The sequence below is a fragment of the Trachinotus anak genome, unplaced genomic scaffold, assembly GCF_046630095.1.
Source record: "Trachinotus anak isolate AG129_WGS33_773 ecotype Australia unplaced genomic scaffold, CSIRO_AGI_Tana_v1 ptg000010l, whole genome shotgun sequence".
Taxonomy (NCBI): domain Eukaryota; kingdom Metazoa; phylum Chordata; class Actinopteri; order Carangiformes; family Carangidae; genus Trachinotus; species Trachinotus anak.
In genome coordinates, this window is record NW_027273861.1 from 18499495 (window position 1) to 18519295 (window position 19801).

A 19801-nucleotide genomic window follows, 5' to 3' on the forward strand; every position below is an offset into this window, starting at 1 on the left:
GTCACTGACAAGAGACACCTACCCAGCAGCTCAGGGTCAGTCCTCATACCAGTGAGACATCAGAAAGCCTGAGCATACTTCTACAATTACAATGATTCTGAATAAGATCTTTGAGGTGCTGATAGGCTTGTTGGCCAGTAGCAAAGCCCTAATCAGTTTTTACATGAGGTGTGATTTCCATGAATGTCTGCCTGTTGCAGTTTCATAGTCCTTTCTCAGCAAGTCTGGGGGGCATCACTGGTGCACTGTGAGCAATGTATCAAATAGCAAATATTATATAGCTGAGTTTCTACAGGCTTTATTTATATTTACATTTATATTTAATAATATCTAAAATGTCATCCTCTTCACTAAGGCTGTTAGCACATACAGGCTACTGACCACAAAGATTTACAAGATGTGAGTAAAGGGTTCAAAAGGTATCTGACAGAGCCCTTACATGTTTACAGATTTTTAAGTGGCACAACTTTATAAGAACATTTTTTGAGACTGTTGCCTGTGCACACAGCCTCTCTGCTAGCTGCAAAATCTGAATAGGTTTCACTAAAAAATCTGCATGTCTCATGTCAAACCTTCAAAATGTTAGTTATGTGGATAGCCTGAGTCAGCCTTTGGAAATAAGCCTTGGAGGTAGTTCTGCTTTGTAATGGCAGAATGATATACATGACTGAAGGCTCAGGGCACCCTATAATTATCTAATGACCGCTGGTGCCTAATTTAGCATAATTTGCATGAAAGTATTGCAGTTCCCTATTCACGCCATGGGTGTCATCAAGTGTCATACAAAAAGGCTACCTGATGGAGACTGCCACCTGGTGGAAAAGTTTGCCACCCATTAGCTATTTTCAGTTTATTTATCAAGCTATTTACTGAAGTGGACAAATTCAAGGGAACACCCGGATAAATAAGTGAAAAAACAAACATTGGGCACAGTGGGTCACTGAATGGCTTGATCAGTAGGAAAATGAAGTGAATCATGCTATGGCCTTCACAATCACCAGATCTCAACCTAAGTGAACACTGGACCGACATGTTCATCCACCATCATCAAAACATGAAATGAGGGAATATCTTTTGGAAAAATGGTGTTACATCCCTTCAGCAGAGTTCAGACTGGTACAATCAGTGCTAGGTCACATTGAAGCTGTTCTGACAGCAGATGGGGGACAAGCACCTTACCAAGACACTTATGTTGGTTTCCCCTTTGCCACCCGTCTGTAAGTGATGCAGCAATTTTAAAACACCAAAACTCGATCGGGCATATTGCAGTCATCACGGATACTTGTAAACCAACAATTATTTGATTAGGCTTACAGACATGTCCATCTCCAATCCATTCCAGAGCAGACAATGAAACGGGTTTTTATGACATGTCCGTTCCATTTATGTCACCTGGGCTAGACACAGCTATCAACATAATGCAGTTCAACACTAGCATCATTACCGGAGCTGACTCAACTGACAGTCTTGACACATTCTGAAAAGCTTCACAAAGGCAGAATTTATTGCAAGGATGTTGTATTGCATTATATGCAATAAGATGGATTAAAGTAGCTCCCATACTTGGAAACATGCACTGAAACTTTCATATTCAATATTTCACACCTGTAAGACCTTGATACTTACTCCAATGCTTCTGATTGAGAAGTGCAATAAGGACAGACATTTAAAAATCACCACCTACAAGGTTTTATTCAATCACATGAAAATCTTCAGATACTCAGATGGGAAAAATTAGTCAATGCACTACAAATATTTTATGTTACATAGATAAGGTCATTCATCCTCTGTGACTCAGACACTGACTATGTCCCACCAAAAATAACATGACAACTTCTTTGCCATTCTCTCAACACCCAACTCTCAAAACCTATCAAAATATGCTTTGCACATTACAGTAAAACTTGGCACCTAAAGCAAACTAACTGACAAACAAAATAAGAACAAAAACATATGGATACAAGTGTATTTTTTTTACAAAAGGTAAAATGAAATCATACAAACTGTTTAAATTTACACAATGTATCTGACAAAGACGCGCATATTTTTCACAGCAAACTTGTTTGTCAGACCCATTCCATTTTACTCCTTCGGAAAAGCAAGTAAGCTAATGAGGGCGAGAGGTGCAGGTTTGCATTCGGGACATTCAGTACTTGCATGTAGTACTTGAGCTGAGAAGGTCAAAAGTACCATTCTGGCACACAAGGGAGGAGAAGGTCAAGGGATCTAAATAGAGGGCTAAAATGCCCATTAACAGTTAAATATATATCAATGACGCTTTCTGGAATGTCCAAAAGCTCTGAAAATTGATGAAACCAGAGTCCATTCAAAAGGTAAAATAGACTAAGGAATTAGTCATCAAACTTGATTTTCTTCCCCTGGGGTTTGGCTCCAAATCCACCGCCGCCTCTTCCACCTAAAATAAAAACAAAAGCAACTGTTTATCAAATAGCAGCACCAAGCATGCTAAAAATATCAAGAATATTCTGCTTTAACCCCGAAGGGCAAGATTTGCATTTTACACAAAATTATATCCAAGTCTAATACCATGCTATCCTTAACTTTGGTCTGGGCATTCTGACGAACCCTTTAAAAATTATTTAAAACATTTTATTGCTTACAGATATAACCGAGTATCAGAGCACTTTTTATCCACTGCTTTGTGGTCAAAAATACCCAACTTCTCTGGCTCCCCCCTTCAAATCCAACAATTTCCTTTACCTCCAAAGCCACCTCGTCCGCCACCTCGTCCACCTCCACGAGGGCCTCCCCTTCCTCCTCTGCCACCACCGCCACGACCGCCAAAACCGCCGCGACCTCCTCTGCCCCCACCGCGGCCGCCAAAACCGCCAAATCCGCCGCCACCTCGGCCTCCGCGGAAACCACCTTCACCCTTGGGTTTGGCATAGTCCAGGGTCACCCTGCTCCCATCGATCTCACCATCCTCCATTGCCTCCTTGGCTGCCTTGCAGTCCTCTTCATTGTCGAAGTCCACAAAGCCAAAGCTGCAGGGCAAGACAGGGGGGCTTACTTATCTTTCATCAAAAGTAACATGTAAACTTAAGAGTGGTTTGTAGTCACGAAAGACAGGAATTTCTACTAAGATACTGTTGTGTCTTGCAGCTAACATTAAAAAGTAATTAGTTTAAACAACGAGATCAAATTGAAAGGCTGATTTAACACTTATCCTTAGTATGATTGCCTTTCACAATACTTTAAGTTTCAGTCAGTCATTATCGCTTTGTTTCACATCAGACATGGGCAACTCCCACTAAAGGTAGCTGCCTGTTTAACTGAGTTCGCTCTACTTCTTATGTGAATCTGCACACTGTCACTAGTTGACAGAGCGGTGCCCACGAGAAGTGTGAGCAAACAGTACATTTACAACTCTCCAGACTTACCCTTTTGATGAGCCAGTGTCTCTGTCTGTGACTATCCTGGCTGCTACGGCGCCCTCAAACGCATCTTTAAGGGTATGATCTGTCGTGTCCTCAGAGAGACCCTTGACGAAGAGGGTTTTTGTTGGACCTGGGCAAAGAAAAGCTATGATTCAATCTACAACTTTTAGGGTTCAATTTCATTTTATCAAATACATTGTTTGGGAAAATACAAATGCTACAATCTGAAGTTTCATACAAAGACCAGATCAGGACTTGACTATCTTGAATCATCACAGAATTTCAGGAGGTCAAGTTTTCATCACATCTGGCCAAGTCAATTTGGGATAATATCCAATTTCACATTGGTCCACTTTTAAGATGTACCTGAGTTTCCTCTTCCCCCATCTCTGCCACCGCTGTTCTGGCTGAACTCCAGTCGGATCGACCGACCTTCGATTTCTGTGTTGTTGAGGTTTTCCAAGGCTTCCTTAGCATCATCTGTGCTCTCAAACTCTACAAAAGCAAAACTATGGAAAGTAGCATAACATTAGGAAAAGGTAAACATACTTATTGATCTAAAAAAGATGCCAAGTGCTGAAAAAAAGTTTAACCATGCTAGAATTAGGTCTTAACTCTTGTTCACCAAAGCAGGTAACCCCCCCCCCCCCCCCCCCCCAAAAAAAAACACATGCTTGTGTAATATCCCTTACGGATTTAATTTACGGTGAAATGATTCAATTACACATTTCTAGCTGTTGCACAGCAGACATGGGCAACACCCATATGTCACTAGGGCAAATGCCTGTTCTAACTGTGCATTGGCTCTGCTTCTCGTGCGAATCCAGGCAGAATCATGGGTAAGATTAAGAGGAGCTCATGAGAAGGTGTAACAATTTGAGATTTAATGCCAAGGATGAAAAATCAAATACAATTTAAAATCCATAGGACAGGAAGTCCTCCTTGGACTTCAGGCTGTTTTACCAGTCACTGCAGATACTTACCCTTTGACCCTGCCATCTTTCTGGGGAATCCTTATAGACACAGCCTTCTCAAATGTGGATTGCAAGACTTCTTCTGTGGCGCTGAAAGCGAGGTTATTCACTACCAGTGTTTTACTGGCTGCTCCTGCCACTACAGGGAGAGAAGAGGGAAGGAGACTAGTGAGACAACTATAAGGATGACAGGGCATTTTTTCTTTTATGTATGATCCCGGACTCTGACAAGCTTTACCCAAAACAAAAGTAATATCCCAAGTCTGGCCACATTCAAATGCAGGTTCTTAAAAGATTCATTCTGAGGCTCAATGCACTGTGTATATATGTCCTAATTGTGAATTAAATAGCATCTTATTGCTTAAAAGCATTATGACTAAACTGCTACAAAACATTCTACTCCTATTATGGAGCAATGAATTACACCACAAACTTTTAATACTGAAGTCTCATTTCAACATCAATGTCGCTTTCATAGTTCTACAAGATGTCTCAAGCGTTTACCTGCCACTTTGGCCCCTTTCTGACTCTTTTCTCCAACATAATCAATGATGATGGACCTCCCCTGCACATCAGCTCCCTGGGCCTCCTCAAGCATCTTCTCCGCTTCAGCCTCAGTTTTAAACTCGATGTAGGCAATGCTGTCAATGGAGAAGGGAAAATTATTAGTCTCGAACAAGACTAGCATATTGTTGGCCAAAAATGCAAACGTGTTGCTGGCATCAAATTGAAATTGAGCATATATTTTTCAAAAAAACAACATTTCTCAGTTTCAACATCTGATTTGTTATCTTTGTTCAATTTTCAATTAACTATAGGTTTACTTGATTTGCAAGTTGGAACAATGAGTACAATGGTATTCTATAAAATGATTGCAATGAAAACTGATGGACAACTAATTTCCTACAAATATAGCCTAAAGGCAGATCAGTATCCTACACTGTCTAGGATTCTCATCTAACATGTAGATTTCTTGTGTTACATGCTGGGTTGCTCTTACCCTCTATTTGAACCGTTCTGGCCTGGAGGTAACCTCACATCAACCGCATCTTCGAAGACTTCCCTCAGGTCATCAGCCGTCGCAGAGAAGGGAAGGTTTTTTACAAACAGTGTCCTTGCGTCCCTCTCTGTGTGACAAATGTCAAGGTCAGCATAGGTAATGGTACTAACAACCCTAACTGCCACAGACCAACTGTGTGGAAATGCACCAGGTATTTTTTTTTTTATTTTTTTTTTTAACTTCACCAGATGTGCACTGGTAGTTGAGTCATTTACCTTTCTTGCCCTCCTGTGAACTGTCTTTGCTGCGGGCCTTGTCCAACTTCAACTCCTGACCCATGAACTTTTTGCCATTGAGCTCCAGTGCCTTCTGCATGTCCTCCTCAGATGAAAAGTCCACATAGCCAAATTTCCTGTTGAGGCAAGCCATGGAGGAACAGTTAGACATTTTTGCTTTAAAAAAAAATGGATAAAAGCAGAATTTGCAGTTTCAAAAACCAATGACTTGGGCTGCATCTTTCTCTTTTTGGTGGAATACATTTCAACTTCAATATGAATTGACAGAAAATGTCAAAGTACCAGCCAAGTGTTTATTCTGAATAACAGAATTTAATGGTTTTCAATTGCCATTTTTGTCCATGTACAACCTTTACTGATCAATGGTATGTATACAATAAAGCTCAAACTTACTTGGATCCTCCTAACCGGACATCAGCAACCTCAAGACTGTTCTTGGAGAAGAATTTCCTCAGGGATGATTTGATTTCTTCAAAGTCTTTGTTGGAGTTCAAGTTTCCAACAAACAGACAGAACCCTGGCAAATGGGAGATCAAAGAGCAGTGTTTTATTCTCTGTATAAAAATCTATTGCTTCTTGCATCAATTGTATCATTCAGAATAATAAGGTGACATCACACATCAGTATTAAGTCCCTTGTTGATCATCATAATAAAATGTTGAAATTTTGATCGATTGTGTCAGTGCATTTCTTACCTTCACCTTCTGCTTTTGCCTTTTTGGCAGGAGGTGTGTCCTTCTTGCTCTCTGCCTTCCTCTTTCCAGGGGTCACTGGGGCTTCTGTTGAGACACAAGTGTTGCATTATTTAATTAACAGCCATTGAGCAAATACAGGTAAAGACTGGAACAGACAAATGGCATTAAAACTGTGGGAGTGAAGGCTTTACCATAACTATAGTTCAGGTATCATTGTTGATATTATGTATTTAAAATATGTGCACTGGTTAGATTGAGGTGGAATAAGCAGAAACATGTGAATAAATGTCTATCCTAAAAACCTGTTTCCATTTCCCTGCTCTTTTTCAATCTCTCTTAATATGGCAGCTTCTCCACCTCACCATGATTTAATAGAACTTCAGATTTTCATAATCTCACATTTTTTTAAATTAAAAAAGTAAATGTGTACAAATTTTAAATGTGCCTTTAAAAATAATTGGAACTCTACTACATACTGGGGGGGTGGGTGAAATGTCTAATTTTTAGCTTGATTACGCAAGTTTTGGCAGGTGACCCACTTTCAATTTTCCATAAAAACTCACCCTCTTCGTCATCATCATCTTCATCGTCTTCATCTTCGTCATCGTCGTCATCGTCATCCTCAGACTCCTCCTTGGCCTTGACCATGCCTGCTTTCTTTGCCTTGGTGGCTGGTGGAGCAGGAGTGGTGTCCATCTCCTCTTCAGAGTCTGAAAAGTAGAAACATTGTCAACAGTTCTATCAGATGGTTGTTTTGACCAAATTCAAACCCATGACAACCTGCATCAGACACTTAAAAAGGTGACATCATACATTATCAGTATTAAGTCCCTTGTTGATCATCATACAATTATAACTGGTTTCCAAGCCAGCAACACTGACTTAGTATCACCAAAAGGATAAGCAAAAGTCTAACCATCATCATCATCGTCGTCGTCATCATCATCAGATTCCTCTTTAGTAGGCTTGGCCTTCGCAGCTTGTTTGGCTGCTGGTTTAGCTGGAGTAGCCTTCTTGGGGGGTGGAGCCTCTTCCTCTGAATCTTCATCATCGTCATCTTCAGAGGACTCCTTTGCAGGCTGGGCCTTTACTGGGGGCTTGGCAGCAGGTTTAGCAGCAGGCTTTGCTGCTTTTTTGGGTGGTGGGGCCTCCTCTTCTGACTCATCTAGACAATATACATACAAAATTAGAAATTTCAATAAGTGCACAACATTTCATCTTTCAGAAAATCTGCAGAGACAAAACCTCTTTAGAGTTCATCAAAAGCCATTAAAGGCAAGAATGTCACAGCGATTGAGGATAGAACCGGCAGACGATAACACACACCGGTACCGAAGACATAGCGCTGCATTCACTTTTCCTCCGTACATTACACACATGAGTACTTCACAACCACATGCATGCCAAGAAATGGAGGGTATGTGGTCTTTGTCACTTAGGTTGCCAAGATTTTAGGTGTACTGAAATTATTAAATTTTTTATTACTAAGCCCAAAGGCTAGGTCAGTAGTAATATCTTGCAAGCTTTTAAAGTAAACAAATAGCCACACACAAAAAGACATTCCTACAGTCAACACTACATTGTAGGTCTTACCATCATCATCATCATCATCATCATCTGACTCCTCAGCCTTTGCAGGGGCTGCCTTAGCTGGTGTGGGTTTAGCCGGTGCTGCTTTTGCAGGGGTCTTCTTTGGTGGGGGGGCCTCCTCTTCAGACTCCTCTGCAAGTTGAGTGACACAGCACAAAACTTAATCACACACTTTTACACTCAATTTGATGACATAGGATGAAACCACATTTGTGGTCAGAATACGCAAAATGTCTTCTCTGCCCTGTCTGTCACTTGGGCTGCTCAATTTGAATATGAAAAAGGCAGGAATATAGCTTTTTGGTAAAGTGACTGGAGCATTAGATCGTGAAGATCTCAAATGTATGAGCATACAGCTGTAGGCCTGTGTCTAACAAGAGATGCACTGCTCCCATTTATGTCCCAGATAAGACTTTAGCATACAGAACTTTATATTGCAATTTTACAAAGCAATAATGCCACAAATAACCTAGGTGTGTCAGATTTCATTATTTACCAGAATCATCATCGTCGTCGTCGTCATCTTCACTTTCTGCTTTTTTGGCAGTAGTGCCATTTTTAACGGCTGGCGTGGCTTTAGCTGGCGTGGCTTTCTTCACCGCTTTAGGTGGAGGAGTCTGTGATAACAAAAAAAAAATTTTATAAAGTCAAGTTTTTAAGATGCTTTGGATGTGTAGAAACACCCACAAATTCTTAAAATCTTATATCAAAGTTAAATATAATACAGTACCTCTTCCTCCTCATCACTGCTGTCCTCTTCACTGGATTCCTCCTCCACTTCTTTAGGGGGTGGAGGGGCTTTTTTCTTCTGAGCTGCTTGCTTGTTTGCTGCCTGCAAGAAGAGGGGTAAAGTGCAAATTACAAAAAAAATCGTCAAATGATTAATTATGCTCACACTTGGTATGGTACTCCATGCATGCTGCTTTAGCATGTTTGCTGACATTTGGGGGATGGGGGGGTGGGGGAATCACCATGTGGTACTTAAATGATCAAAGAACCCCCGACTACACCAAATTTTAAGATTTAATCATTTAACCAATCGTTTAAACTGGGTTATACGAATTACGTGTAGTGGAGGCTAGCTGGGTGGTGCTCTGCTGTTGGGTTTTTTTTTTTTTTTTTTTTTTAACCTCGTGTCTCTCGGAGCAGGCGCACAACCCACGTGGAGCAGAGGAGGTGGGGAAGCTAGCATGCTGGACAATTTTTACCATTTCCACCAAAGCTTATAAACGCACGATGATTGCAAGAAAATGGCCATAAACTCAGATTCACACTTTGAATAGGAGTTAAGAAAAAATAAAAGTAAACACCGTGAACTATAATTAGCATGCTAAAAGCTCAGCGAGAATAAGCTTTAGCGTCCGCAATTCACCATTATGCTAATGCTAACCGTTAACCAACTACATGTTAGCTAGTATAACACGAATCGTCCGGGTGTTCCAGTAATAATCTACCAATAGTCGATATTAGCTCATTTAATTAATAATCGTCGTCCTCTCTGTGCGTCATTAACATTACGCGCCTGTAAGTCGAGAGTGCGCATGAATGCCATCTTGAGTAGCGGGTTAACGTTAGCAGGCCAGAGGACCAGCAGCAAGGCAACATGGCTGATTTCGACGGAGAAGAAACGTTCAGGACGACTGCAATTTCAACCTCACGGTTTCGACGAAGCAGACTCTTAAAGAAAGGGTGTATTTTTTTTTTTTTTTTAACAGAAAGCACAGGCTGCAGGAGACAAGGAGACATTTTCTACCGGTGTCAGTTTCCTGTTTTTCCCCCCCTCTCTCTCCACAAACGCAGTATCTTCTCCGTAGAGGCCTCCCTCGAAAAAAAAAAAAAAACACACACAAAGCTTCATTTCTATCACAAACAGACGCGTTTTTTTCCCACTTACCTTTGCTAACTTCACCATGGTGTTGTCGTGTGTTTCCGCGAAACACAATAAACTGGACGTTTGAAGGAAAGTAACGAAATGGCTATCGCATGCACGTGGCTCGGCCGACTCGGTGGGACATTGGACAGAAAAGACAGAGAAGCCGAAGACGCGCTCCTTACTCTCCTGCTCTGCGCGTCCCCGCCGACCTGCCCACATGACTGTGTCCGCCAATCACAAGTGAGAGTATTTGCATCGTGCCCGCGCATCGCCTACTCAGACAAGCGACGTGGGTTTTTTTTTTTTTTATTATTACTGTACAAAACATACGACGCATTGTTAATAAACCATAGACTGTATATAGGTATAAACGCATTCATGAAATAAATGAGGTGATGGGTTATTGTGGAAGAACTTATGAAATATTTTCTTACTACCGGAAATAATCACTTTTGAATTCAACAAGAAACACTGGATTTATTTCCATATGGTCGGAATTAAATGTTTAAAAAAAAAAAAATTCACAGATGCAACTCTTAAATAAAGTCGGGTCCCAAACTCTGAGACCGCTTTTCGACCCCACTGTGAATTGTATGTTCACTATAGCGTCTTAATGTCCCACGCGGCTGTTTATATGAACCACGTGGTCTGGGCCAGTTGCTATCAACCATCAACCACATGTGTAGCCGACCATGCGGGGCACTGCTGCCAGCTGTCTGACACCCCGGGGGTGAGCCATTCAGCCTGTGGGATGAACACGAAGCAGCAGTGGTGTAACATAGGTAAATTTGATCAAGTGTTTTAGAAATTTGAGCTGCTGCATAGCGTTTCTTTACTCGTACTTTGTTGTAGTAACACTTTCACTTCAGCAAAATATAATAAGATGTTACTCCATCGTTGATTTAAAAAAAATAAAAGATTTTAAGGATGTGTCATCAAGGGTAGGTTATCTTAAAAGTTGAGATTGAAAGTTCATTCTTCTCTTTGGAAATAGTAGGTGACAAAACATCTCACCACAAGATCCATTTGCTACTTATGTGGTCTGGAGCTTTTGATCCTGTTACACAATCTTCCTTTGAAGCAACTTCATAAAGATACATTGTGTCCTAATTCTGAGCCAAATAAATTATGAAATAGTTTGGAAAAGTAATCATGATTCAACTGATATCTATCTATCTATCTATCTATCTATCTATCTATCTATCTATCTATCTATCTATCTATCTATCTATCTATCTATCTATCTATCTGTGTGAGTGTGTTTGTGTGTATGAGTGTTCCAGTCAGCCAGTTGATTCCCAAGGGACATTGAACAGCACATTTGAGTAATTAACCCTCAACACCACACAGAGGCAGCATTGCATTTTACATCCCTCACTTATTTCACAAAGCTCGGGGTGGAGAAGACCATTCCACCTCAACCACCCCTGTCTCTTTCATTATATATGGTACTGGAGTCACACAGTGAGATTAGCCCACCAACAATGTATAATGTAGGATGTTGATGATAATAAAGTCTTGTATATATGAAGTATTTTCTCCAATGCAAACAAATTGAAATTACTGGTCATGAACTGATGAGACGGGAGTTACTCTAAAACCTTTCAGGTCTATAGTAATTAATTATTAAACCATGTGGAAATTATGTAAGGTACGTACATTATGTGGAAATGAGTGTAACATCTTTTTCTCTTTGTAATGATTTTTTGATCTGTAATAGGATAATGATAATGATAATGAAGGTGCAATTAATACCAAAAAGCATGTAGACTTGCAACACCCTTGTGCGTTCTTGCTCACTGATGTAGTGTGCTGGGACATATAGATGGATCCAAGTCATCATTAATATCATGAGCTACATCTGTTTTCATTGACAAGTCAAGTCTGTGAAAAAGGTCTGTCCAACCTGCTGCTGAAGGCGTGATACAACATCAGTCCTTTTTTTTTTAGTTCTGTCACCTTTATACGTTTAATTGCTATCTTCTTGCTGTCTTTCAAATGAACTATGTTGAATTTGCAAGACGAACAAAGCAGTTCTCCTCCTTAAACCCCCTTCTACCAGTCCTGTTTGTACCTGTTAGTCCCTGCTGTATTCAGGAATGGATTAAATTGAGTGAAGCCAATGAATAGAAAGTGCATAGAGGGAAATTAATGCAATGAGGGATTTTAGGTCAGAGGGGATTTCCTTTATCATCACAGGAAAATGCACATTTATTTCTAGGCAACCATCCAAAATGGTCCACAGTAATATTTAAACAAGCAGGGATAAATCTGTGGTAACGTTTCTTTTAATTTCAACATTTTTTGCCAGCGTCAGCAACCTTGCTAATGCAGATAATTAATAAAAACACTTGTCTGCTGTTATGTGTTTATTGACTGAAGTAGTTAAGGATATTCCAGGAAGAACAGCAGCATTACATAAACATTGTATCTGCATTTCCCAAATGCGTCAAAAACATGGTTCAGAATAATCTACAGGGTTTAGAAATGCATGAATAGAAAGATAATCATATAGGAAAATGAAGAGGTTTGTTTTGAAGTTGATTTTTGAAATTGAAATAAAAATATATGGCTAGAGATACTCAAGCATTGCAAGTAGGGCCATAAAAACCTCAGCAGGGAGGTTTTATTGTGGTGTCAGTGGCTGCAGGTGGGAGTGCAGCACTGTGTGTGAGCCATAGGGAGAAACCAGTCCCATAAAATATTACCCATATTACCCCTCTGTTATGCAACCATTCAAGGCAACTGTCAGACTTTATAGTTCCTCTGAGAGTCCAAAATTTGTGCTCTCTCACAAGGTAATTTATCTATCTTTGATGCAAACTTTTAATGAATATAACAGATATCATCTTAGCAAAGCTCCCAGCACGGAGCAGTGGTTCTGCTTAGGTTCTGTGGGGTACATTTTTAGCAACTATCCTGCTCAGTGTATGCCCTTCTCTGTTGGTGGGCCTCAGTTTATCCATGTTTGACAGGTGTTATCGTGTTTGTCCACATTACTTCCTTTCTATTCTCAGGTTTTTGACCAATGTTCAGTTGGGCCACCAACTATATGAGGTGTCTGTTGGCTTTTTGTTTTTCAGTGTAAGTGTAGCACTTAGCCTCTATTTGCCAGAGTCAGATAACCAGTCTGTACTGAGCAAGGGCAGTGTTATATTTGTTCTTTTCCATTAATACCACATCATGTGCTTGTATGTGTTTAAGTTGAGGTTTGTATGACCATGAATCTGAGGCTCCCACATTAACTAAAATGGGTTTTCTTGTCTTGCCTTGTTTATCAGTGACCCCTTAACAAGAAAGAGTCATGTTAATCATGATGAATTGCACTTTCACAAATAAAACCTTCTGGATAAAATCTCATTGCTATAATATTATGAAGATTTTCCTTTGTGTTCTTCAAACACAAGGGACAAACCTAATTAGTCTTGGAAATAATCTAAATTATGTAGACATCTAGATGTCTATTTTATTTTATACCTTTCATTTTGGAAACTCTGCTTTTAGATAAGTGCTATGTAAGTAAAGACATATACCATCTATCATTCTCATAAAACTTCATAAAGCTGTTGAAGTAGCATAAAAGCTTGACTTTGATCCAGGTCCCAAGAGTCGCTGCATAAAGGTGCTGCTGAAAATCTAGTTCCAAGAGAATCTCTTCATCTCTTCTGATTCTTCTTCTGGGTCAAAAGACCATCATGAATATGTCTGCTTTTGAAACCCACCGACTTCCTTAATATTTGATGATTGGTGATTTGGAAATTAAGCTTTTATTAGACTGTTGCTCTCAGTCTAAGTCAGTCCAGGTCACAGTGCGTCTACAAAATCTTTTCTTTGTTCAAAGTGGCTTGATACTTTGTTTTTATGGTACCTCGTGTTGATTAAAGAAGCTTAAAAAGTTGCTCTGTACCAACTGTAAAAGTGCCACCTAATAAGGGTATGATGCCATTCATACAGCTCCGACTGCCTGAGGTCCAGGTCAGAAAAAATAAATGAACTATCCACCTTGAGGTTATCTATCATAATTAACTCTGAGTGTAGTATATGAATACTCCTATTATGAACAGTAGATGCCATTCCTCAGTTTGGAGATTTTACTGTGCCCATAGTGATGTAAAAACTTTTGATACACTCTCACTCAAAATCTGCACTGTAAAGAAATGAATAGCGATCAAGCTGAAAACAAGGCACTTTTTTTCTTAGCACCCAAGCTGCCATTTTTTCCCACCTGGAGGCCATGCAGAAAATGAAATTTACCAGTTTCGTTGGAACATAAAACCCTGAGAACATATATGTAAGTGCACATGGAATGTTCTTTTTATCATTTTTGAAAACATTTACAACTATTTGAGACAAAAGGAAAAAAAAAAAAGTTACAAACAGAATTGACCTGCAGTTTGCGTCCATTTTCAAAATGTTACATAAATAAAACTCATATTTATAAATATCTCTTTTTTTTATAAACATATAAATAGTTTTTTAAACATAAATACATTTATGCAGGGGAAGATGAAGTACATGAATGTACAGCAGCAGCAACAATATACAGCCTTGCAATTTGTAGTTTTTACACCTTTGCCTGCTGTCTTGTCGTATGCATCTGTGTTTGTATCTGTTGACCATCTTGTATGGTATACATATATGTATATATACCTGCATATTTATTATATATATATTTATATGAGGGTTTTGTAGCATTGTCATCTCAGTCTTTGTTAATGCTGGTCGTGGTGCCTTTCGTACCGAAAATCTGTCACTTGGTGAGTTTTTCATCTTTTTCCCCCTCTGTTGTGAACAAGCTGAACCTTCTGGTGTCCAAACCTATCGTCCAGAGATCTAGAGAGAGAGAGAAGAAAAAGCAACATAATAAGTACATGTTCATTTATTCTCTCATTTAGCAGTTTTAATATGATGCACACTCATTACATCATTCTGGAAATCTCCAGATTTACGTCTCAGTTCAAATGCTTTCCCTGACTCTTCACCTAACCATTGCACCTCTGACAAACACATGTCCGAACACAGACTTTCACATTTCTGACACGCTGCAGCCCAATGGGAGGAAAGATGTGTGTCAAGAGATGAAAAACACACATACTCATTAAAGTTTAGTCACAAGATCACACTCCCCCATCGGGAACTCAAAGCTTGCCACAATCACAAAAAGGCCTCAAGCCTCAGGACTAATTGTGCACCACCTAGCTTCCTCATTACTTTACTCACAGCCACAGCCCCTTTGTTGTTTTCATCAAAATCACTTGAGTAAAGAGAATGGGTTTCCCAGAAAGGTCCCGGCCACCACAGGGTGCTGTGTTTTCAAGTATGCGTATAAATGAGTGTGGGCCTGCATCCCCACTTCCTTCCTCCATCTCTCCCTGTCCTCTTTTTTCTTGAACTTGATATATCCCTCTTTTTTTCTAGATGAAGCAGATGGGACCATTCATACTGATGTTCAAAAATACAAGTGTTGACTTCCTAAATACCCACTGGACTGTTTCCCATACATCAGTTTACATCAGTCTAAGTGGGCTCTCCCGCTGTCTTAAGGGAGTTCCTGTCAAAAGAGAACACTGCTAGACCCCCCCACCCCCCAAATGCATCTTAACATAATCTCAAGTATCAAGTATTCTGAAATGAGGAGTCGGTCAGACAGCTGTGGCTAATGACACATAATTGAATGCGTTGTGCTTAATGTGACTCCTTCCATCAAGCTGACCTTTGACACAGACTGAATTAATCACCTGACAGTCATCAGTGTCCACTTGCTGTGTCTTAGCCTATACTGATGCCACTAAGAGCTGATTAGTCTAAACTGGCCTAAGTGCGAATGCAAAGTTCACAGTGTCCTGAGAGGACATCACAAAAAACTAAAATCTGACTTGAACAACTTTTCGTTGTTGGTTTTTTCTTTGGTTTTTTTTTTCTCTTTCTCTTTCCCTTCCTTCCTTCCTTCCTTCCTTTCTTGCCTTGGTCCCTTTTCTGCGTCTTTACACCCATTGCAGACCTCTGGTAACACAGGAAACAGCTTCAGCGTTATCTCCCTTCCTTTTTCTCTCTTCCACCCTCATCTTTGTTCTTTTGCTCGGGCCACAGGGAATCCTTAGATGACCACTGACAAACTGAAAATGTACATTTGATGTCTTCTTCCTTATTTCTCCTTTTTTACGTATCTCATCCATTCATTCTTTCTTCTGCCCTGTTATTCTTTCGCACCCTCTTTCACTGCTCTCTTAATTGCCTCTTTACGCCTCTTTTCCATCTCCCCCCCCCCCATCATCCTTCACTGATCCATTTCTTAGCATTCTTTCTCTTCCTTTTTGCCACCCTGGCTCTGTTTATTTATCGGTGTGTCAGGTTATCTATCTAAGGCTGAAGTAGGGCTGCGGTGTGAAAGACCACTCACCATCACAGCGCCGCTCCAACCCTAGCAGCCCATGCCGCTGATGGTTCCTATCCTGTCCATCTTGTGTCCGAAACAGCCACTTGTGGTGCGCGTTGTGGAGCCCGCTTTCTTGTTTCCCGATTTGTGTCTCCGCGCCGCGGGTTGGTCGTTAAGGAGACGAGCCCACATCCCTCTGGCGCGGGTGTCCATGTGTAAATCTCGCAGTAACCGTATCCGAGAGCGCACAGCATCTAGCCGCCTCTCCCTCTCCTCCGACTCCAGAAACTCCGCCAGCTCCTCGCCCAGCAAACTTCTAAGAGACTGCAACAAAGATAAAAAAAAAAAACAAAAAACGGTGTCACCCTCAGGCAAATACGTTGTGCAAAGAGATATGCTTTTGATAAGATGGAAATACACGCTTGGTGCTTGTTTGAGCAGAACAATGACGTTTGATTTTGAGAAAGCCTCAACTTATTGCGTAGGCTAATTAAACACCTCCAAACACTTGTGCATTGGCCAAGAGGAAAAAGAATATTTTTGCCATTTTTTTTTTTTTACGCACGGCTCTGACTATGACTAACTGAGATGGATAGTGGTTTGGTGTGGCCAAAAACGAACTTTCGAGGGAGAAAATCCCTGGAAAAACTTTAAACTGTATCTACAGATCATCTCTGACACTTCAGACATCGCTGTTGCACTCTATAAATAGTCATATAAGGCAGGTGCCTGTGGCCGCCTCCTCCGGTCTGAACTCGGTGCCATCAACTTGCAGTCGTCCTTAATTCTAGCGATTTGAGCTAATCCTGATAAAAAATCTTATTTCAAATACTTATTTCTGGAGTCTTTTTTGTTATTCAGTTGATTCTACAGGCCAATTACGCACAAAACGTCCACCTTGTTGTAGTTTGATATTGTCAAAGTTGAACCTGAATAGCCTTATCCTGGAAAGTCGTTTTAATTTTACAGCTTTCCACCTAAAGGCTGCATTTCTTACCTTCTTTTTTTTTTTTTTTTTTTGAGTTCTTGTGAGTTCTACGTGCGCTCTAAACACTAAAACTAAGAAACGGCGCTGGAGAGCAAAAATACGGTGGCGATGATGTCTAAAAAAATGCTGTCTCTTTAGAAGTAAAGTGCCAGAAAAAAAAAAAAAAAAAAATAGCTTAGACGTTTTAGTTTCAGAGAGTGGAAAAAATTGCCTTCGTTGAATTGCTCGGCATGACTGAAATTATGAAATATGATGCGTAAAACAAACAGTCTTGGGCGCCTGAACCACAGAACAGCTGTTCACTCCTGAGACAGCATTCAGCTCTCATCAGCTAATAGTGCGAAATCTCAGTTCTCAGTATTAAGGATACAAGTAACTTCTGCTTACCTTCTGCTGTGCCTGAGATAAAGGTTTTGCCCCCATCCTTACAGAAAGCAGGGTGACCATAAGTCCACAAGCTACCAGGTACGACAAGTTCATTTTGACAAGTCTTGTGTTCTTTAAGAGATTCCTCTGCGCTCAAGCTCAGAAAGAGGGACGGTAACAGCAGCCAGTCAGCTGTTCAATATACGAGGCTTCAGTCCGTCCTTTACTCCAAAGCTTCTCAAGTGCTCCTCTAACTCTGTGTATTAGTCCTCACCGCTTTATAGCCAGCCCATGATGATGTCATGACAACCTGCGTAATGGTCCTCCTTCCTCGCCAACTGCCTGTTTTCTCTACCTGCCTCCGAGCGCGTCATACCAGGGATTAATTAAATGATACAAGCTCCGGTCATCGGGGCTTTGGAGGAAACAAGATAGGCTGCGAGCTATCAAAACGCACATATTTTTCACTTTTATGCCTCTGGCTGAGATGCGGCAGCGGAAATCAAAGGTGGTTTCAAAGGCTGAGGGTTCAGAGCTGAAAAAGCGACTTTGGCGGATAAATGACTTCTAGGGTGCCAGCCGCCTGCGAAACATCTTAACAAGTCATATGTTCTACAGTGCGAGTGAGACTGACATATTGACTTGATGGAACGATTGAAAATCTCAATTGTGCCACCGGAATCAAATAATTAAACTCATCATCAAAGAAGTTCCAGGGATTCACACCGATCAAGTGCAGTTTTCTTCATCTCAATACTTTCTTGAATAGATCTTAAGCAAGAGAAATATGCACCAGAAATAATGTCTTTGCCTCGTTAAAAGTGAGATGTTAACTCATCGTGAGACCTAGTGACTGGTCAATGAATATGATTTTCTGCAGTTCGATGCAAAGAAGTAGGGGGAATAAGTTTGTGTGGCAACGTATGCTGTGGCAGATTTACACAGCTGATTACTGGAAAACTGTCTTGGTGAAACGTGTCTCCATGGTGTGTCCATCCTGAGCTGGATCAGGAGGTTCATACTAGAGAAATGAACGCCTCATCGCAAGGGAATCATTAATGTGCCTTGATGCGGGTGGCATTTGGTCATACGTGATATTTCTGGTTTTGTGAGTCGTGGAGATCTACATCTTGTAGTTTGGTTTTTACTGCAGTGAGATCTGTCGCGACGCACCAGGCACTTAGCTGAGGCTACTGATGAGTGTTTGGATGAGGCTGTGTGTGTGCCTCTGTCCACGCAGCCACCTGCCCACACACAAGAAGAAGGCTGATTGAGACTCCTCTGGTGAGTAACCTAGTTATAGTAGTGTTATAGCTTCATACAGAAGCAGTAACAATTACTCCCACAGTTTCACTCCAAAATAAGTAATGTATCCATTTCTACTGTTTTTACAGCACAATAAAGGTCCAGAACAGAAGAGAGCATTTTGATGTCTGGTGGAATAAATTTTTTCTTGAAATATTCTGGATTAGTTCTGCAAAAGGATGAAGATGCCTCACAGTTTTTCATTTCAGGCATAATATAGCTTTTCAGAAAAGGCTTTGTAGCACCAAAGAGACCCAGTACAGAAGAAGATGAACTGAGTACAACCCTAAAGACCCATCTTGTGATACAGTGTTGATCATGACATTGGTGCTTCATTACCCAGTGACAGGAATTTGTTCATCTGAGACATTAATACAATTTCATGTAGTCTCATCTAATATTAGGAAACCTTAAATTATATCATATTATCCATCCATCCATCCATCCATCCATCCTTTTTCTTTACTGCTTATCCATACAGGGTCGCTGGGGGGCCAATCCCAGCTGACACTGGGTGAGGGCGGGGGACACCCTAGTCAGGTCACTGTCTATCACAGGGCCGATATATAGAGACAAACAACCACACACACACACACACACACACACACACACACACACCTACAGGCAATTTAGAGTCACCAATTAACCTAATGTGCATGTCTTTGGACTGTGGGAGGCAGCTGGAGTATATATTATATTATAATATTTATAAATGTAACACTTACAGCTTCACCCATAGCAGGAATGTTCTAGAAATGTATCATAACAAGCTGCAAATGGTACATTATTTAACTGATGTCAGGAGTTCGACACCTTATTGCAGAACCATGAAGTGAAACCATCTCACCCCAGTGACAGACTTATTCTTGTTTTTTTTTTTTTTGTTTGTTTTTTTTAAGAGAGTGATGCACAAATTGCGAGGTGAAACAAAAGGCCTCAT

General features: G+C 40.6%; 2 protein-coding genes and 1 non-coding gene across 6 annotated transcripts; all 3 read right to left on the bottom strand.

Annotated features, from left to right (window-relative positions):
* Positions 1 to 1665: 1665 nt before the first annotated feature.
* ncl (nucleolin) lies at positions 1666 to 10003 on the bottom strand. Of its 4 annotated transcripts, none has more exons than XM_071485934.1 (16): positions 9848 to 10003; positions 8684 to 8785; positions 8453 to 8570; positions 7957 to 8091; positions 7280 to 7525; positions 6927 to 7073; positions 6364 to 6447; positions 6062 to 6185; positions 5648 to 5784; positions 5373 to 5499; positions 4877 to 5013; positions 4382 to 4511; positions 3765 to 3907; positions 3402 to 3528; positions 2722 to 3005; positions 1666 to 2416 (listed from the first exon to the last, which is right to left on the bottom strand). In XM_071485934.1, the coding sequence occupies exons 1-16, from the start codon at positions 9863 to 9865 to the stop codon at positions 2352 to 2354; spliced, it is 2124 nt and encodes a 707-aa protein (XP_071342035.1). In that variant the 5' UTR covers positions 9866 to 10003; the 3' UTR covers positions 1666 to 2351. The 4 variants fall into 4 exon arrangements, with proteins under 4 accessions (XP_071342035.1, XP_071342033.1, XP_071342036.1 ...); XM_071485932.1 differs by having other exon boundaries at positions 7280 to 7528; XM_071485935.1 differs by having other exon boundaries at positions 7957 to 8085; positions 8450 to 8570.
* Positions 7643 to 7780, bottom strand: LOC139627285 (small nucleolar RNA SNORA57). Its single transcript, XR_011692553.1, has one exon. It is a non-coding gene; the product is annotated as a small nucleolar RNA SNORA57 (small nucleolar RNA).
* A 4115-nt stretch (positions 10004 to 14118) lies between the features above and the next one.
* Positions 14119 to 17859, bottom strand: nppc (natriuretic peptide C). Its single transcript, XM_071485937.1, has 3 exons — positions 17578 to 17859; positions 16227 to 16526; positions 14119 to 14659 (listed from the first exon to the last, which is right to left on the bottom strand). The coding sequence occupies exons 1-2, from the start codon at positions 17668 to 17670 to the stop codon at positions 16248 to 16250; spliced, it is 372 nt and encodes a 123-aa protein (XP_071342038.1). The 5' UTR covers positions 17671 to 17859; the 3' UTR covers positions 14119 to 14659; positions 16227 to 16247.
* Positions 17860 to 19801: the final 1942 nt, after the last annotated feature.